The sequence below is a fragment of the Nycticebus coucang genome, chromosome 22 (assembly GCF_027406575.1).
Source record: "Nycticebus coucang isolate mNycCou1 chromosome 22, mNycCou1.pri, whole genome shotgun sequence".
Lineage (NCBI taxonomy): Eukaryota > Metazoa > Chordata > Mammalia > Primates > Lorisidae > Nycticebus > Nycticebus coucang.
The window spans coordinates 11,218,539-11,234,085 of NC_069801.1; the positions used below are offsets into that span (position 1 = coordinate 11,218,539).

At 47.3% G+C, this 15,547-nt stretch overlaps 1 protein-coding gene across 1 annotated transcript; it reads left to right on the plus strand.

The window, feature by feature from the left end:
• Positions 1-1,930: 1,930 nt before the first annotated feature.
• LOC128574662 (chymotrypsin-like elastase family member 2A) lies at positions 1,931-14,727 on the plus strand. The gene is made up of 8 exons (XM_053575531.1): positions 1,931-1,970; positions 2,265-2,353; positions 6,628-6,725; positions 8,358-8,486; positions 8,933-9,069; positions 11,433-11,578; positions 12,506-12,658; positions 14,581-14,727. Exons 1-8 carry the CDS (start codon positions 1,931-1,933, stop codon positions 14,725-14,727), a joined length of 939 nt encoding a protein of 312 aa, XP_053431506.1.
• Positions 14,728-15,547: the final 820 nt, after the last annotated feature.

Consider the following 15,547-nt stretch of genomic DNA (forward strand, 5'->3'; position numbering starts at 1 on the left):
AACGCATGGCGTGTACCAAACTGGTGTTTGTTCTGTGACCTCATACAGGACAAACCTTATTTTTGTATTAAAACAAACACAGAAAAAAAAACAAACCCACAGATACATGTAGGAGAATGTCCAATGACATTTGAGAATGTCCAAGGTTAATGAAGTTAACCTTCATTAACTTTTAAGATAAACTATGGAGCTTCCAAAATGGTTGTTTTCTGGGGTGACTACCATAGATAAATAAGAGTCCAAACTCTTATAGGGAGTTGGAGGTAGAGTTGGGACTGAAACCTGGGTCTTCTGACATCCAGTCCAATGGGCTTCTGTACCCTCAGATTTGCATGATCTTTGGGAGATTACAAAGTTCTTTTATACACAACAATTTTCTTACCCACATAACAATTCTGCACATGGACTGTTATCTAGGAAACTAAGGTTCAGAAGATCAAAGACTTGTCCAGGCCACAACACTCCAAAGTGACAACAGTTGACTTGTTGTCAAGATGGACGACAAGTCCATCTGGGCCCTGGAGTGGTCCTCAGGACCTGGCTTCTCTCCATCTTGACAAGTCAAGCAAGGACTTGGACACAAGTCCTAAGAGTTAAAGTCCACCTTCCCCTCTGCTTTTCCAGCTCAGGCAAAAACTAGAGTCTGCAGTGACAGAACAGAGCTGTCTCAGCACTGCCTGCCTGGCACTGTGCTCTGCCTAAAAGCAAGAAGAGAGTCTCCAGAAGAGCAAGAAAGCCCATCAGGAAAGCATGCTCACTTACTCCTCCCTCTCCCCTGACAACAAGTAGCTTATTGAAGTACTAGGAGGTGATGCAGAAAGCTGTCTCCATGGTATTCAGCAGTTTGCTTTAGAATCAGACCAACCTAGGGCTGAAGCCCTATTCGGCCACTTAGAAACTGTGTGATCTTGGGCAAGTCATTTTACCCGTGTGAACCTCAGCATCCTCCTCTGAAATAAGGGAGCCTCTTATGGGGTTTTCTAAGGCTTAAATTAGGCAACAAATGTTGAGCACTTGGTAAGTACCGGCTTGCTGTCATCTGTTTGCTCTGCTTTGGAAGAAGCTCCTGTTTTGACCCCATTTGAAAAATGAAGTTATTGGGGAAGGGCACACTTCTATTGTCTTAGGAACAGACAGTAAAGTACATCTTAATCCATCTCAGCGAAGCCCTCCCTTCCCCCCATTGCTGCCAGATCTCAATTTTTTGGATCTGCGTTGACCTTCTGCTATGTAAGCATGTTCCCCACATCATGCAAATCTTCACTCCAGTGTTGTGAAACAGACGGGGCAAGTGTTTTTCCCCGTTTCACAGATGGGCAGCCGCAAGCCTCAAGACTAATGTTACTCATCCAATGTCACACAGCAAGCCATGGCATACCCTAGAACAGCCTTTCTCAACCTTAGCACGATTGGCGTTTGGGGCTGAGCAAGACTTTGTTGTCCTGTGCATTGGAGAGCGTTCCACAGCATCTCTGTTCTCTACCCACTAGATGCCAATAATACATCACCGCCCAGCTACAACAACCAAAAATGTCTCCAGACATTGTCAAATGTCCCCTAGTGGGCTAACCCAGCCAAGCTGAAAACCACTGGACTAGGATGTTATTTGTTCAGCATGCCAACTTAATTTTTTCTTAAAAAACACAACCCCAAGAACCAATAAGCAATATTTTTGTCCTCCCTAACACATAACATAATCACTTGAAAGAAGATACTTCAATATCTACCTTTGACTTTTTTCCAAAGTATTTTCAGGGGGATGGTTGGAAGAAAATGGAAAAAAAAATTTGGACACAAGCTCTTTTTTCCACTGGGCTTTGGGAAAATTCCCATCTTGCATGCTCCCGATATATCTCTTGCTGATAAGACAGCCATTCATAAGACCCGGGCATTAGCCAGAGCCATCTTACAGAACGCCCACAAACACACCATGATCAAGACCCTACTCCTGTCTGCTTTGGTAGTTGGAGGTAAGCCCTGTCACCCAGAGGCCTTGGTTTTCTATCCCCCAATGTGGCTGGAGATGGTTTCCACTCTTCTGTTTTTCACTCTCTCACACCCGTTCCCATTGCACGAAGTCCTATACCTGTAAGAAAGGAGTGGACTGGAGTTGAAAAGAACTGGAGGAAAGAGCAGAACTCTATGACCTCTTGGGATCCTTCTAGAACAAGGATTTTCTAATTAAAGGGTAGGAATACTGTGAATGTAATGTACATTGCTTGGGTCACTGCTACCCGGACTCATGACCCTTTCTCTTATCACAGCTCTCAGCTGTGGGCTCCCAACTTACCCGCCCCAGGTGTCCAGGGTGGTTGGAGGTGAAGATGCGAGGCCCAACAGCTGGCCCTGGCAGGTGAGTTGTTGTAGTCTTCTCTCCCTGCCCCATCACATCACCCCTTTGCCCTTCCACCACGGGGTTTTTGTGCTGGCAAAGATGAGGATTGGTGGGGAACTCATGGGGCAGCATGAACAAGCAACATCACCAATAAAATATATTTCTGTGGCCTTGGCCAACCTGGGGGTTAGGAGAGAGGTGCCTTCCCCAAATTCAATAAGGAGCTGCTGCACCCCACTACTCCTGCACAAATAAATTCATACACTGTTAACCAATCAGATGCTTGCATACAAATATTATGTTGTCCCATGAACCATTCACCACCACCTATGCAAATGAGCCTTGCTTTAAGGAACCAATCAGTACTGTTTATGCAAATTAATTCTTAACTCTAGGCAAATCAATGAAAATTGATGCTACCAATGAACATAAATGTTTTCTTACCTTGATGTAATCATAGTGATATCAAGACTCACTTGAATATCAGGGTGGGACACGGACACAAATCACTAGGACATGTTAGCAGTGGGACTAACCCACACCCACTTCAACTTGAACTCCTGGCCTCAAGCAATCCTTCCACCTTAGCCTCCCCAGTAGTTGGGATTACAGGCACACACCACCCTACTCAGCTGATAGTGATAGGACTCTTGAACTCATATTGTCATAAATATAGTAAAATCCCTTCTATCTGATGCCCACACAGCAGTGGGGAACCTGTGGCCTCCTTCTGATTTCAAGGTTGCTTTTTTTTAAGCTCCAAAGGAGGCAAGAACAGCTTCATCTTTCTCTGCTGCACCCCTTTTAATAAAAGGATTTATTCTGTGAAATTTGGACTCAGTCAAAAGGCCACATGTGGCCCCAAGGCAGTAGGTTCCCCACCCATTTTAGACCATATAAATATACTGTGTATTCATTTACCGATCATTTTAGTTTTTCACTGTCTTTCTGGTATAAAGCTCCCCCCATAATATACTATGTTCTTTAGAGTAGAAACTTTGAGACACTCATAAAGTGATCTGAATAATGAACTCTTCCAGATTTTTATGACTTTTCCCTCTAAACTTTCCATTTTCTTACAGAACTAATTCAAGAGAAACTTTAAGAGTTAGCCAGTCTCTTCCAAGGATTTAACTTAGTTTCCATATAACTTATAACTGTCTTTTGGAACTCATGTTTTGTTAGTTACATGTTTAATCAAATTTCATTATTGCCAGCAGAGCTGATATAACAGGTTTGGGAAGAAACCTGGCTGAACTGGAGTGAGTTTCTAAACCCAAGTGGTGGGAGCAACAGAGGCCTGTTGGCCTTGAGTATTTGAGGTTTCTGGGAAGTAGTCACTATATTTACGGAAGGAAGGGCCAGCATCCTTTCATCTGCCTCTCAATTAAGAAGGCATCATGACTCACACCTGTAGTCCCAGCTACTGGGGAGGCTGAGGTAGGAGGATCACTTCAGACCAGGAGTTTGAGACCAGCTTAAGGAACAGAGAGTCTCTAAAAAAAATTTTTTTAAAGAGAGGGCCAGCCAGGCACGGTGGCTCAGACCTGTAATCCTAGCAGTCTGGGAGGCTGCGGCAGGTAGATTGCTCAAGCTCAGGGGTTCAAGACCAGCCAGAAAAAGTGTGAGTTTCTACTAAAATAGAAAAATTAGGCAGGCGTTGTGGCAGGCACCTTTAGTCCCAGTTACTTGGGAGGCTAAGGCAAGAAGATCACTTGAGCCCAGGAGTTCGAGGTTGCTGGGAGCTGCGATGCCACAGCACTCTAGCCTGGGGCAACAGAGTGAGACTCTGTCTCTAAAAAATGCAAAGAGAGGGCCAAGGATAGAACAATGCCTCATATTTCACAATTTGTATACTTGGCTTTATGTACTTTTGCCACTTCTTTTGCTTTCCTCACACAGTCACACAGTCACACAGTATTTTTTCTGTGGGAACTTAGAGGAAGAGCCTTATACTCTCTGCTGTAGGGCCCCCAAGCACAGGGCGAACTTGTGCTGAGAACCAGTCACTGCTGCCTGCAAAAATATTTCCTCACTCTCTGGTACAAATGTGCTCTTGCCTTGGGAACCCATTAATGTTAATCCGGAAGAGCCCCTACCCTTCCTGTTTCTGTTTCCATGGGGGTGGGAGTGGGGATATTGGGGTGGGTGGGCAGGTCTTGCTGGGCAGGAACTCAGATGGGGCAAACAAAACACTGACCTTAGGGGGAAAATTTAAAGAGGTAACACAGTCAACCATAGTCAATATTTTAATGCAAAATTTAAAAAAATCAAACTTCATACAAAAGTATCAAATCAAAACTTCATACATTATCCATAATGAAGAAAACATCAAAATTTTAAACAAAGCCAGGCTTAAACTCAGGAGTCTACTCCCTGAGAGGACTCTACTACCCAACATTCACCCCAAGATTGTGGCCCTAGGTCAATACCCCCCAAACCAATCCACACTAATACACTCAAAAGTAAAGCGCTAAGTGCTTTAGAACCAAAGGAGGATTTAAAGTTTTCTAAAAAGTATAAAGTTTTCAAAAACAGATTCTGGATCCAGGTAGCCAGGGCTCAAATCCTGGGAGATCCTGGGAATGACCTGGAGCAACTGGATTGTCTTTTTTTTTTTTGTACTTTTTGGCCAGGGCTGGGTTTAACATCTGGCCTATGGGGCTTGAAGCCCTACTCTTTTGAGCCACAGGCACCGCTCCTTAATTATCCTTTCTCATAGGTAATGCCAGAAATATTTAACAGTCCTTGTAGCCCGGACCACGTTGCACAGATGCATATCAGCTGCCTTCCTTTACTCAGCTGTGAAAGGGGAAATAACAATAGTGCCTTACATGGTTGCTGTGATTGTAATGTGAGCTGATTCATAGTCTGAGCTCAGAACAGTGTCTGGCCCCTGGTAAGTGCTTGAATTATGAGACACTTAAAGTATTAGCTACCTCAATTACAGTATTAGTCAGTATTAGTCACCCCAAGAGCCCTACACAGTGGGTATTATGTTTCCCATTTTCCAGATAAGGGAAGAACTTCTGAAAGGGCACCTGATTGCCCAAAGTCGCCCCGTTAGCCTGGGAGAAAGCAAGGATGCAAACTTGGCTTTGTCCTTGCTCTTCTGGCCAGAGTTTACTGTCCACAAACAACAAGCATGACGTGGGCAAAATTTCACATCTGTAGGATGACGTCAGCCTATTTTTGGACTGAGGAGAGCACACTTTTAGGTGTCTTTTTCTTCCATTTCATCTAAGGCCCCTTAATGTCAAGCAAACAAGAAATGCAGAGTGGCTAATTAGAAATGATGTTCAGAGAAAAGCAGGTGTCGGCCAACAAAGAGATCATCATTCCACAGTTACAAGGGCCCTGGCCACACCAGCCCATGCTCAGCTGTCACCTGCCTCCTCTTGGCTTGGCCAGGGCACAGAATCAAAAGACAAGAGAGGAGGAAGGAAGACAGAAGAAGGACAGGAGCAGCCTCGTTAGAGACTGGAACAGTCCCAAATGCTACCACCTTAAAGTTTATCAAACTAAACGAAGAATTTTTTTTTTTTTTTGAGACAGAGTCTCAGTTTGTCACCCTTGGTAAAGTACAATGGCATCATAGTTTACAGCAACCTCAAACTCTTGGGCTCAAGTGATCCTCTTGCCTCAGCCTCCCAAGTAGCTGGGATTACTGGCACCTGCGACAAAGCCCGGCTATTTTTACAGACAGGTTCTTGCTCTAGCTCAGGCTGGCCTTGAACTCCTGAGAAAAAGCAATCCTGCCTCGGCCTCCCAGAGTGCTAGGATTACAGGTGTGAGCCACTGTGCCCAGCCCAGGAAAACAAAAAAATTTTTTTGAAACAGAGTGTCACTATGTCATCCTCAGTAGAGTGCCGTGGCATCACAGCTCACAGCAACCTCAATCTCTTGGGCTTAAGCGGTTCTCTTACCTCAGCCTCCCAAGTAGCTGGGACTATAGGGGCCCCACAACACCCATCTATTTTTTTGTTGTTCTTGCAGTTGTTTTAGCTGGTCCAGGCCGGGTTCGAACCCACCACCCTCGATGTATGTGGCTGGTGCCTTGCTGACTGAACTACAGGCGCCGCCCCAGAAATAATTTTTTATCCAAAAAAAAAAAACATGCTGAGGAGCTGGGGGTGGAAGGAAGATCGACTCTCATTCTCACATTCCCCCTTAAGTTTTGCACCTGTGAATGCTTCATTCACCTTATGGGAGGCCCAGCCCTGCTCTCAGAATGCTGTAGAGCAGAGAGGCCTGACTCTCTCAGCCACCACTGTGCCTGTGTTTCTCACCAGGTCTCCCTGCAGTACAGCTCCAATGGCCAGTGGCGCCACACCTGCGGAGGGTCCCTGGTGGCCAACAACTGGGTCCTCACAGCTGCTCACTGTATCAGGTACTTGCCCCTCTCACTGCTGGGCTCACCTCTGGGAAGGGGGCCCAAGTGGCCTGTATCATGCTGTGCAAATGACCACCTGCATGGACAACGTGCAGGCTTTAGTTGATCTATGGTTGGTGTGTTGATGGGTCAATACAGGGCATGGATTGAGTGTCCTATGCCAGGCACTGAGGGAGGATGAGAGGAGGGAACGGTCCAATCCCTGCTCTCTAGGAGTAGTCGATGCAACCTCTGGATCTGGAATTGGATTCTCTCAAGCAATTTAAATAACTTCTCCAGGCTTCAATACCATCATCTGCAAAAAATGGGATAACAGAATTTAGTGTGGATTAAAGGGGCCTGGCACTTAGTAAGTGCTCAAGAAAAGTTAATTGTAACATACGAGTTTGAACAGTTACGTTCACAAACTCATCCTAGAAAAAATGCCACATACCTCATTGCTGAATATCACCATGGTCACCTTTGAAGTCCTCCCTTTGGGAGGCTATACACTGATGCCAGCTCCTAGTCCAGCCTTCAAAGCAAATTTGGAGCCCTTTTTCTGAAATGACCATCAGATCTGTCATCATACAAAGAGTCTGACTATTAAGCTCGTGAACTTGCCACCATTCACTTACATTAGCATCACATACAAACAACTCAGTAAGATTTCATAACCTTGGTATATCAGTGTCTCACAACTGTGTTCAGGTCTGTGTGGCAGAGTCTTGCTGAGTGGCATTCGTGATTGTTATTGCGTGTTTTCGTGTGCCGTACGATGACAGCTCTGATGGTCATTCCAGAAAATGTTCCAAAATTGCTTTGAAGGGTAGACTAGGTGCTGACATCAGTGTTGGCTTCCCAAGGGGAGTCCCTCAAAGGTGACTGTAGTGATATTCAGGAACGAGGTATGTAGCACTTTTTCTAGGATGAGTTCCCAAACTTAATTGTCAGAACTTGTAGATGCCAATGATAAAGGCCCCAGTGGGGTGGGGGGAGCGTGAAAAGAGGATTCTGCGACATGGTTCACTTAGACTCTTCCTTCCCTATGACGTCTGCTTGTCACATCAGCTGGAATTCACCAGAAGTCGGATTGGGTCAGTGTTACCCTTGCTAAGAGTGGTTCCACTCTCCTGCCTAATTTATAATAAGCTCTATGAGGTGATGGGGAAAAGAAGGCCTGGAAGTCAGGAGTCCTGGCTTCTGGTCCTGGTTCTCACTGACCCTAGGACTCTGGATTAGTTCTCTCTCTCTGGGCCTCAATTTCTCCATATGAAAATGAGAGTTGGAAGGTTAAAATAGAAAATGCTCTTGAGGGCAAATAACTCCTGGTTCCCTGTGTTCAGCTCATTCGCTCTATAATAATATAGAAATTCGGTTATTATCACATCCGTGTTATAGTTTGTAGTTAGTATAGAAATGATTATTATATGGTTATACGTATTATACCGTGTAGTTTATAACTCACTGCCTCTGGGAACGAAAAATTCCCCAACCCCTAACTGTGGCTCCCGCAGCAGTCACTTACTTGGGCCCATCCCCGTGGATACCCAAAGCCAGGCCTCTGGGGGTGATGCCTTAGGATGTCCTTGCCTGTGGGGACAGCCAGGAACCCACCCTCTCTTGCTTACTTGGCCCCCTTTCTTCCAGCTCCTCCCGTACCTACCGCGTGGTTCTGGGTAGGCACAGCCTCTCCACCCAGGAGCCGGGCTCGCTGGCCATCAGTGTCTCCAAGCTCGTGGTGCACGAGGACTGGAATTCTAGCCAGCTCTCCAAAGGGTATGCCTGGGCACGCTTGGAGGATGAGGTTGTCAGGGGAACAGACAGGGTCTCACAGAGGCGAAGGGGAAGGAGCTCTGACCTCTCAAAGGTGGAGCCAGCCCCCAAGTGCCAGGGTTGGGGGTTTGCCATAGGGAAGAGAGAAGCAAAGACTCTCCGGTGACCTGGGTTTCCTGCCACCTGTCCCTCCAGGCTCTCCTTGACCTTGTGTCTGCTCCATGCCTGCAGTCTTACTGCAGACCCCAAGACTGTCAGTGGAGCAGGGCACAGTCTCTCTCTTCCCCTCCCAACACAGCCTTCTACATTTTTAAAGATGCCCTGATAACCTGCCTGTCAGGGCAGCCTCGGGGTAATGAACACACAGGGTCCCAGAGCTCTCCAAAGCCCCACACACAGGGCTGGGAAAGTCAACCATTTCTTCATGTTCTTCCTCTTCACTGACCCAGGAATGACATTGCCCTGCTCAAACTGGCTAACTCTGTTTCCCTGAATGACAAGATCCAGCTGGCCTGCCTCCCTCCTGCCAACACCATCCTCCCCAACAACTACCCCTGCTACGTCACAGGCTGGGGGAGGCTGCAGAGTAAGTGGGGGCCGGGAGGGGAGGGAGGAGATATTACCTCACTCAATCCCAGAGTGTTTGGCTGCCTTGGAAAAGCCAGTTAGCATAGACTGATGCATCTGCCTGGGTTCAAATCCCAGCTCTCCCACGTAATAGCTATGTGACCTTGGGAAGGTTACTTAGACTCTCTGTGCTGCAGCCCTCATCTGGAAAATGAGGACAATAATAGCACCTACATCAGAATTGTCACAATGATGGGAGGAATTGTGGGAGGCCCTTAGACCAATGCCTGGCACATAGCAGCTGCTGGTGTTCATTTTGTCACAGTTCCTATGGTAAAATGAGATTTATCCAGACCACGTGGCATTTTCTGTATGGCCCAAGGCCAGAGTCCAGAATAGCATTTACTGTGTGACCTGAGGCTTCTGGAGCTCCACAAATTCCCTGGAGACCTCAGCAGAGCCTCCATTCTGTATCAAAAACAGTCCCATGTGCCACCTGGTCTCACTGCTTAGAATCTGGATGAGCAGCACTGGCCCCATATACCGAGGGTGGCAGGTTCAAACCCAGCCCCGGCCAAACTGCAACCAAAAAATAGCCGGGCGTTGTGGCGGGCGCCTGTAGTCCCAGCTGCTTGGGAGGCTGAGGCAAGAGAATTGCGTAAGCCCAAGAGCTAGAGGTTGCTGTGAGTCCTGTGACGTCGTGGCACTCTACCGAGGGCGGTAAAGTGAAACTCTGTCTGTACAAAAAAAAAAAAAGAACCTGGATGAGTGTGTCTCCTTTTTCACTTAGACCCAGAGGTCAGAAATCCAATGACAGCAGGCCACACAAGAAACAGAGAACCTGCCCTTCCCTTATAAAATCAACAGAGGTTTGGAAGATTCCAAGGAGGTTCATGCAGATAAGCAATTACTGTTTTCATAATGGCATAAACCCCAAAGTATAAGTGACGTGCTTTCCCAGAGAGACGTCAGCATACATACGCTTAAATAAATTCCTCTTGCCCTCTTGGCTGGCTTGTCTGCCCAAGCAAGGAGACCTGAAAGCCCAGAAATGAGCCATGAGGTAAGGCTCGTCTCACACTTATCACAATATAAACACAGCCACCTGTTTGTTTCCACCAGCAAGCACTGGGGCAGGATTTATTTCATTTGAGAAGGCAAGAGCCTGGGGAGGGTCCAAATGCTTGACTTTTGGCCCAGCTCCACTGGTCACGCCACTTTGGAACCTCAGTTTCTGCATCTGTACAATGGAAATACTGTTGGGGAAAACTAAAAGAGATGGTACATGTGAGAGTGCTTTCTATCTTGCAAAATGTTAGACGGGTATTAATTACTTCTTAATTGCTTTGGGCAAGCCACTTCTGGCTTCAATATTGCAAGTGAAGAATTATAATAATATTAATCCTTTCCATTTGTAACAGTGGTGATAGTAACGGAGAGGATGGGGCAGTGTCACTGGGGTCATTAGGAAAGCTCTATCTTCATAGCACCAGAATACTTTTCCCAACTAAGAAGTCTCAAATGCCAGCAACCTCACTGTCATATTTAAGATAAGTGACAGAAATCCATGGAGCTTGCTAAGCAAAAAAGGGAATTTAAGGATGTAAGAGTCTCAGTTTTTCTTTTTTTTGGCCGGGGCTGGGTTTGAACCCGCCACCTCCGGCATATGGGACCGGCGCCCTACTCCTTGAGCCACAGGCGCCGCCCTAGGATGTAAGAGTCTCAACCCAAGGGTAGAAACATAGCCAGCCTTCAAGAGTGGGCTGGACTCAGGGACTCAGCCTGCAAGAAAGTCCGTCCCATAAAATTTCTTTTCTTGATGGGTCTACTTCTTCATCCTTCTTTATCTAGAAGAAAATGTTGGCTACTACTGACAGCTCCCAGGTTTACACCCTCTCTAGCAGGTATCTCTTAGTTTCCATCCCAAATTTCCAGGGGAAGGAGCTCATTGGCTTAGCTTGAGTCACGTATTCACCCCTGAACCAATCACCAGTGGCCAGAACACTAACCAATCAACTGTACAGTCAGATAAAAACCTTGGCTGTTCCCACTGTAACCCTATGGAGGGAAGAGGGTAACAGGGACCAGAAAGAAGAGGCTACAGCCCGAGCAAGAGCAAGACCCCATGTCCACAAAAAATAAAAATTAGCTGGGCACCATGGTGTGTGCCTGTAGCCCCAGCTACTCCTGAAGCTGAGGCAGGAGGATCACTTGAGCCCGGGAGTTTGGGGCTGTACTGAATAGCTCCACGAGGCCACTCCACTCTAGACCGGGCAACAGAATGAGACCCTGTCTCAAAAAAAAAGGAGCTGGACAAAAATCCCAGGAACCCAGTACTTCCACTTTTCATCCCTGTGTAATGCCTTCTCTCTGCTCATTCAGCCGGCGGGGCTCTCCCTGACATCCTGCAGCAGGGCCGGTTGCTGGTCGTGGACTATGCCACATGCTCCAGCCCTGGCTGGTGGGGCAGCACCGTGAAAACCAATATGGTCTGCGCTGGAGGCGATGGTGTGACCTCCAGCTGCAACGTGAGTACAGAAAATCGGGTGCCCCCATTCCACAACAAAATGCGGCTGAAGATGGGGAGATGTTCTCGGACTCCTGGAGTCCATCCTCCTGCCTCCTGGCAGAAACACCTAGAAAGAGCTCTGGACACATCCCCCTGACGTTTGGCCTGTGGTTCCCAGAAAAGATGTCCTGAGAATCTCCTTGTAGTGTCCACCCCGCTCAGTGCTGGGAAGTTCTTCCTTGGATCTCATCAAGGCCTCCCCTTACTGTCATCCTCTTATTCTTTCCTCTGTGTAGGAATGGAAACAACAGGAGGTATTCTCTGGGTTAAGGCCTGTCTGGTTTATCTGTGAAAGGAATGTCATTAATGGCCCAGTGTGTCTGCTCAAGGTAGCTGCTGCAGAAGCCTTCCTGGAGACAGTGTCTTAACCAAAAGGAATTGCTGTGTGATAGACCTTCCTCCATAGTGCAAAGTGGGACAGAGTGGGAAGGGGCTCCACGCCTTTCAGATCACACTGTGCCCCTTCACTCTGCCCACTTAGACAACCCTCCAGTCCCTGGAAATTCCTTCATTGTGGGAGGAAACAGCTAGTGGTAGTTAAGAGCCTGGGAACTCCAATCTGGGGTGTGTTCTCAGCTCCTTCACTAATCTCCCGTACAACCTTAGACGAGTCCAAACCTTGAGTTTCTCCTCTTCGGGGGGCGGGGAATACTAGCAGTACTCAGAGGTCAACCACGTGAGGTTCTGTGAAGATGAAAAGAGGTAAGGCAGAGAAGGTGCCCAGCCCAGCTCCAGGCCCACAAAAGGAAGAAACCTTAGGTCCTGTTGGTGTCATGGCAGCACTCTGAGCTGTGACCACAGGGCTGGCTTCAGAGGACAGAGCAGCCCACAGTAGAACAACAGAAACACAATGAGAACAAGGGTTCTGACGGGCCATCTTCCTCAGGGGGACTCCGGCGGGCCGCTGAACTGCCAGGCAGCTAATGGCCAGTGGGAAGTGCACGGCGTGGTCAGCTTTGGCTCCACACTTGGCTGCAACTACTACCACAAGCCCTCCGTCTTCACACGGGTCTCCAACTATATCGATTGGATTGAATCGGTAAGAACCAGATGAGCAGCCCTGAGCCCCATGGGCACTGCCCTGCTCGCCTGGCCCTCGAGCCCCATGCCCACTTGGGGCCTCAGAATGCCTCCTTCCTCCCGAGGGATAGGTGGGAACCCCCCATAGTTTCTGTGGGGGTAAAGTTGAGTGAAAAGGACATCCTCTTCAGGCATCGGTGGGGTATTTTGGTTTTGCTTATCAGTGTGTAGATCCAGACTCCACTAGCCACAGCTATCACCAAATTCACCCAAACCTTATATTTTGAGACCTCTGTAGCCCTAACTATTAGAAATCAGTACTCTTGAAGGATCCCAAGATTATTCTTCCCGGGTCGCTCAAGACTTCCAGTTTTAGACAGGGATAGTCCCAGACACATGAGGCAGAGTTGGCCCCCCTCATGCTTGCAAATGTAAACTGAGAGAGCTGTCTCCTGTGAGCTTACATACCAGCTCGATTTCTATGATTTTTTTAACATGACCACACATTTGTAATAATCATAAAAAAAAAAAAAAAATTTTTTTTTTTGAGACAGTCTCAAGCTGTGGCTCTGGGCAGAGTGCTATGGCATCATAGCTCACAGCAACCTCCAACTCGGGCTCAAGCAATCCTCTTGCCTCAGTTTTCCTCAGGCTGGTCTCAAACTTGTGAGCTCAAGCAATCCATCCACCTCAGCCTCCCAGAGCGCTAGGAATTACAGGCATGAGCCCCCGCGCCCGGCCTATTAACCATAAAATTATTAATTAGGCAGCGCCCATAGCTCAGTGGTAGGGTGCCGGCCACGTACACTGGGGCTGGCAGGTTTGAATCCAGCCTGGACCAGCTAAACAACAATGACACCTGCAACAAAAAAATAGCCAGGGGTTGTAGAGGGCACGTGTAATCCCAGCTGCTTGGGAGGCTGAGGCAAGAGAATCACTTAAGCCCAAGAGTTTAAGGTTGCTGTGAGCTGTGACACCACGGCACTCTACCCAGAGCAACATAGTGAGACTCTGTCTCAAAAAAGAAAAAAATTATTACTTAAAAAGAGTAACAGCAGACACCAGTATTAAGGAGCAGCTGGACACAGCAGCCATTAGGGGGAAGCAGCCGCAGCAATAGGAAGCATCATTACAAGAAAGGGAGTCCTGGGGGAGGGCAGAGAGCCTCGCCCAGTGATGGACGCAGGGAGGAAGAAGAGGATGCTCTATGCCCATTAGGGACACGTTTTTAACCATCCCTAGCATTGCCACCATCTCAGTTTGCTCTTCTGTAAGACGTAACTTGAACTAGACCATTAGGGGCCACAGCACGTGAGAGTTGTGCTGTTTGAGGCAGAATCCCTGAAGAGGGGGAAGGCTGGCATCTGACTGCATTAAGTTTACTTGCAGAGGACTATTACATTGAATTAAACTGACACTTATGAAAACAAAAATGAAGCTGCAGCAATGAGCATGTGGTCACACGAGGGAAACTACACTGTCAAAATAAGCAGGTGGCTCTTTCCAAGATTTCCCTTTAACATTTGCCAGCATCGTGTTCATTTGTCTGTCTGCTGGCATTTCTTTACCAGCAAGTGGTCCCAGCCACCAGAGATTCTAAAAAAGTTTGTTGGAGAAAAATGGAAAAATCAAAAAAACAGAGTAGCCATTGATTGGCTTTTTGTTTTTGTATTTTGTTTCTTTAGTAAATTGGGGGAAAGCCAGGATTTCGTTTTGGTAGCGGGAAGTCTGAGTCTAGCAACTGAGGTACCACCAGCATTTCAAAGGAGGCTGCATGGAAGGAAGCTTAGAGGCCTTTTCCCAGCCAAATCCTAGGACTCTTTTCCAGCCCCAGCTGCTACATGAATCACCACGCAGCTGGTCCTGGTAGCACCTTAGGGGCTCAAGCAGGGGCCAGGGACAACTGTCCTGATTCATCGTCCCAGCATCAGCTGTTTCCAGCAACAGCAGAGCAGGCCAGATCTGAAAGCAAGGCCAGATGGCAGCGATGATCAACCAGGAAAGCAAGCCCTGCAAGGCGGCTGGGCAGAGGCCCTGCGCTCACGGGAGGGTGGCCAGGGCAGGCACAGAAGTAGAAGAGCCAAGTGACCAGTTGTCCTTGGGTGGGGGTGGCCCCCAGCAGCTGCAGAGGACCCAGTGAAATTTCTCAGTGCTCCTAGCCTGGGGATACTCCATATGCAACTTGGAGTCACACACAGCTGCAGCCCTACAGTGGAAACACCTGCCTGTATAAACCTAGGTGACAGGCCAAGGTCAGGAAGCTGCCAACAAAATATATGAGCAGAGAAGCTTCAGACAAGTGGCCCAGGGCATTCGTCCTTTCGACAAATGTCTACTGAATGACACCAACACATGAGCCTTCAGCAATCACTAGCTTTATTTTTTTTTTTTCCAGAAGGTAATATATACTCTTTGTAAAAATACTAAGAGAATATAAAAGTGCATCAAGTAAAAAGGCAAAAGTCCTCCCTAGAAAACACCCATACGCCGTCTCGTAACCAAAAAAGAGGATCTTACTCTTTAAACTGTTCTGCAACTTGTTTTTTTTTGTTGTTGGTTTTTTTTGCAGTTTTTGCCTGGGGGCCGGGTTTGAACCCACCACCTCCAGTATATGGGGCCGGCGCCCTACTCACTGAGCCACAGGTGCCGCCCTGTGCAGCTTGGTTTTTTTCACTTAACACCCTATCACATTTTACATGATAGTACATCTTTGTGTCATTCTTTTGAACAGCCAAATAGTACCTATAGTATGAATAGGATTAACACCAGCCCTTGTTTCTTATTTTCAACTCTTATATGGCTGCAGGGAACATCCTAGGACATAATTTTTGCCCAGTGGTCTCAGCATCTGTGCTATGGTAGCTTTATTGGATAGTCAACTTAGCATATTAAACTGTTTATTAGATTT

Coding starts and splice junctions, on each gene's coding strand:
- LOC128574662 (XM_053575531.1), top strand. CDS start 1,931: ATGATCAAGACCCTACTCCTGTCTGCTTTGGTAGTTGGAG. Junction 6,726..8,357: donor ACAGCTGCTCACTGTATCAG/GTACTTGCCCCT, acceptor CCTTTCTTCCAG/CTCCTCCCGTACCTACCGCG. Junction 11,579..12,505: donor GTGTGACCTCCAGCTGCAAC/GTGAGTACAGAA, acceptor CATCTTCCTCAG/GGGGACTCCGGCGGGCCGCT.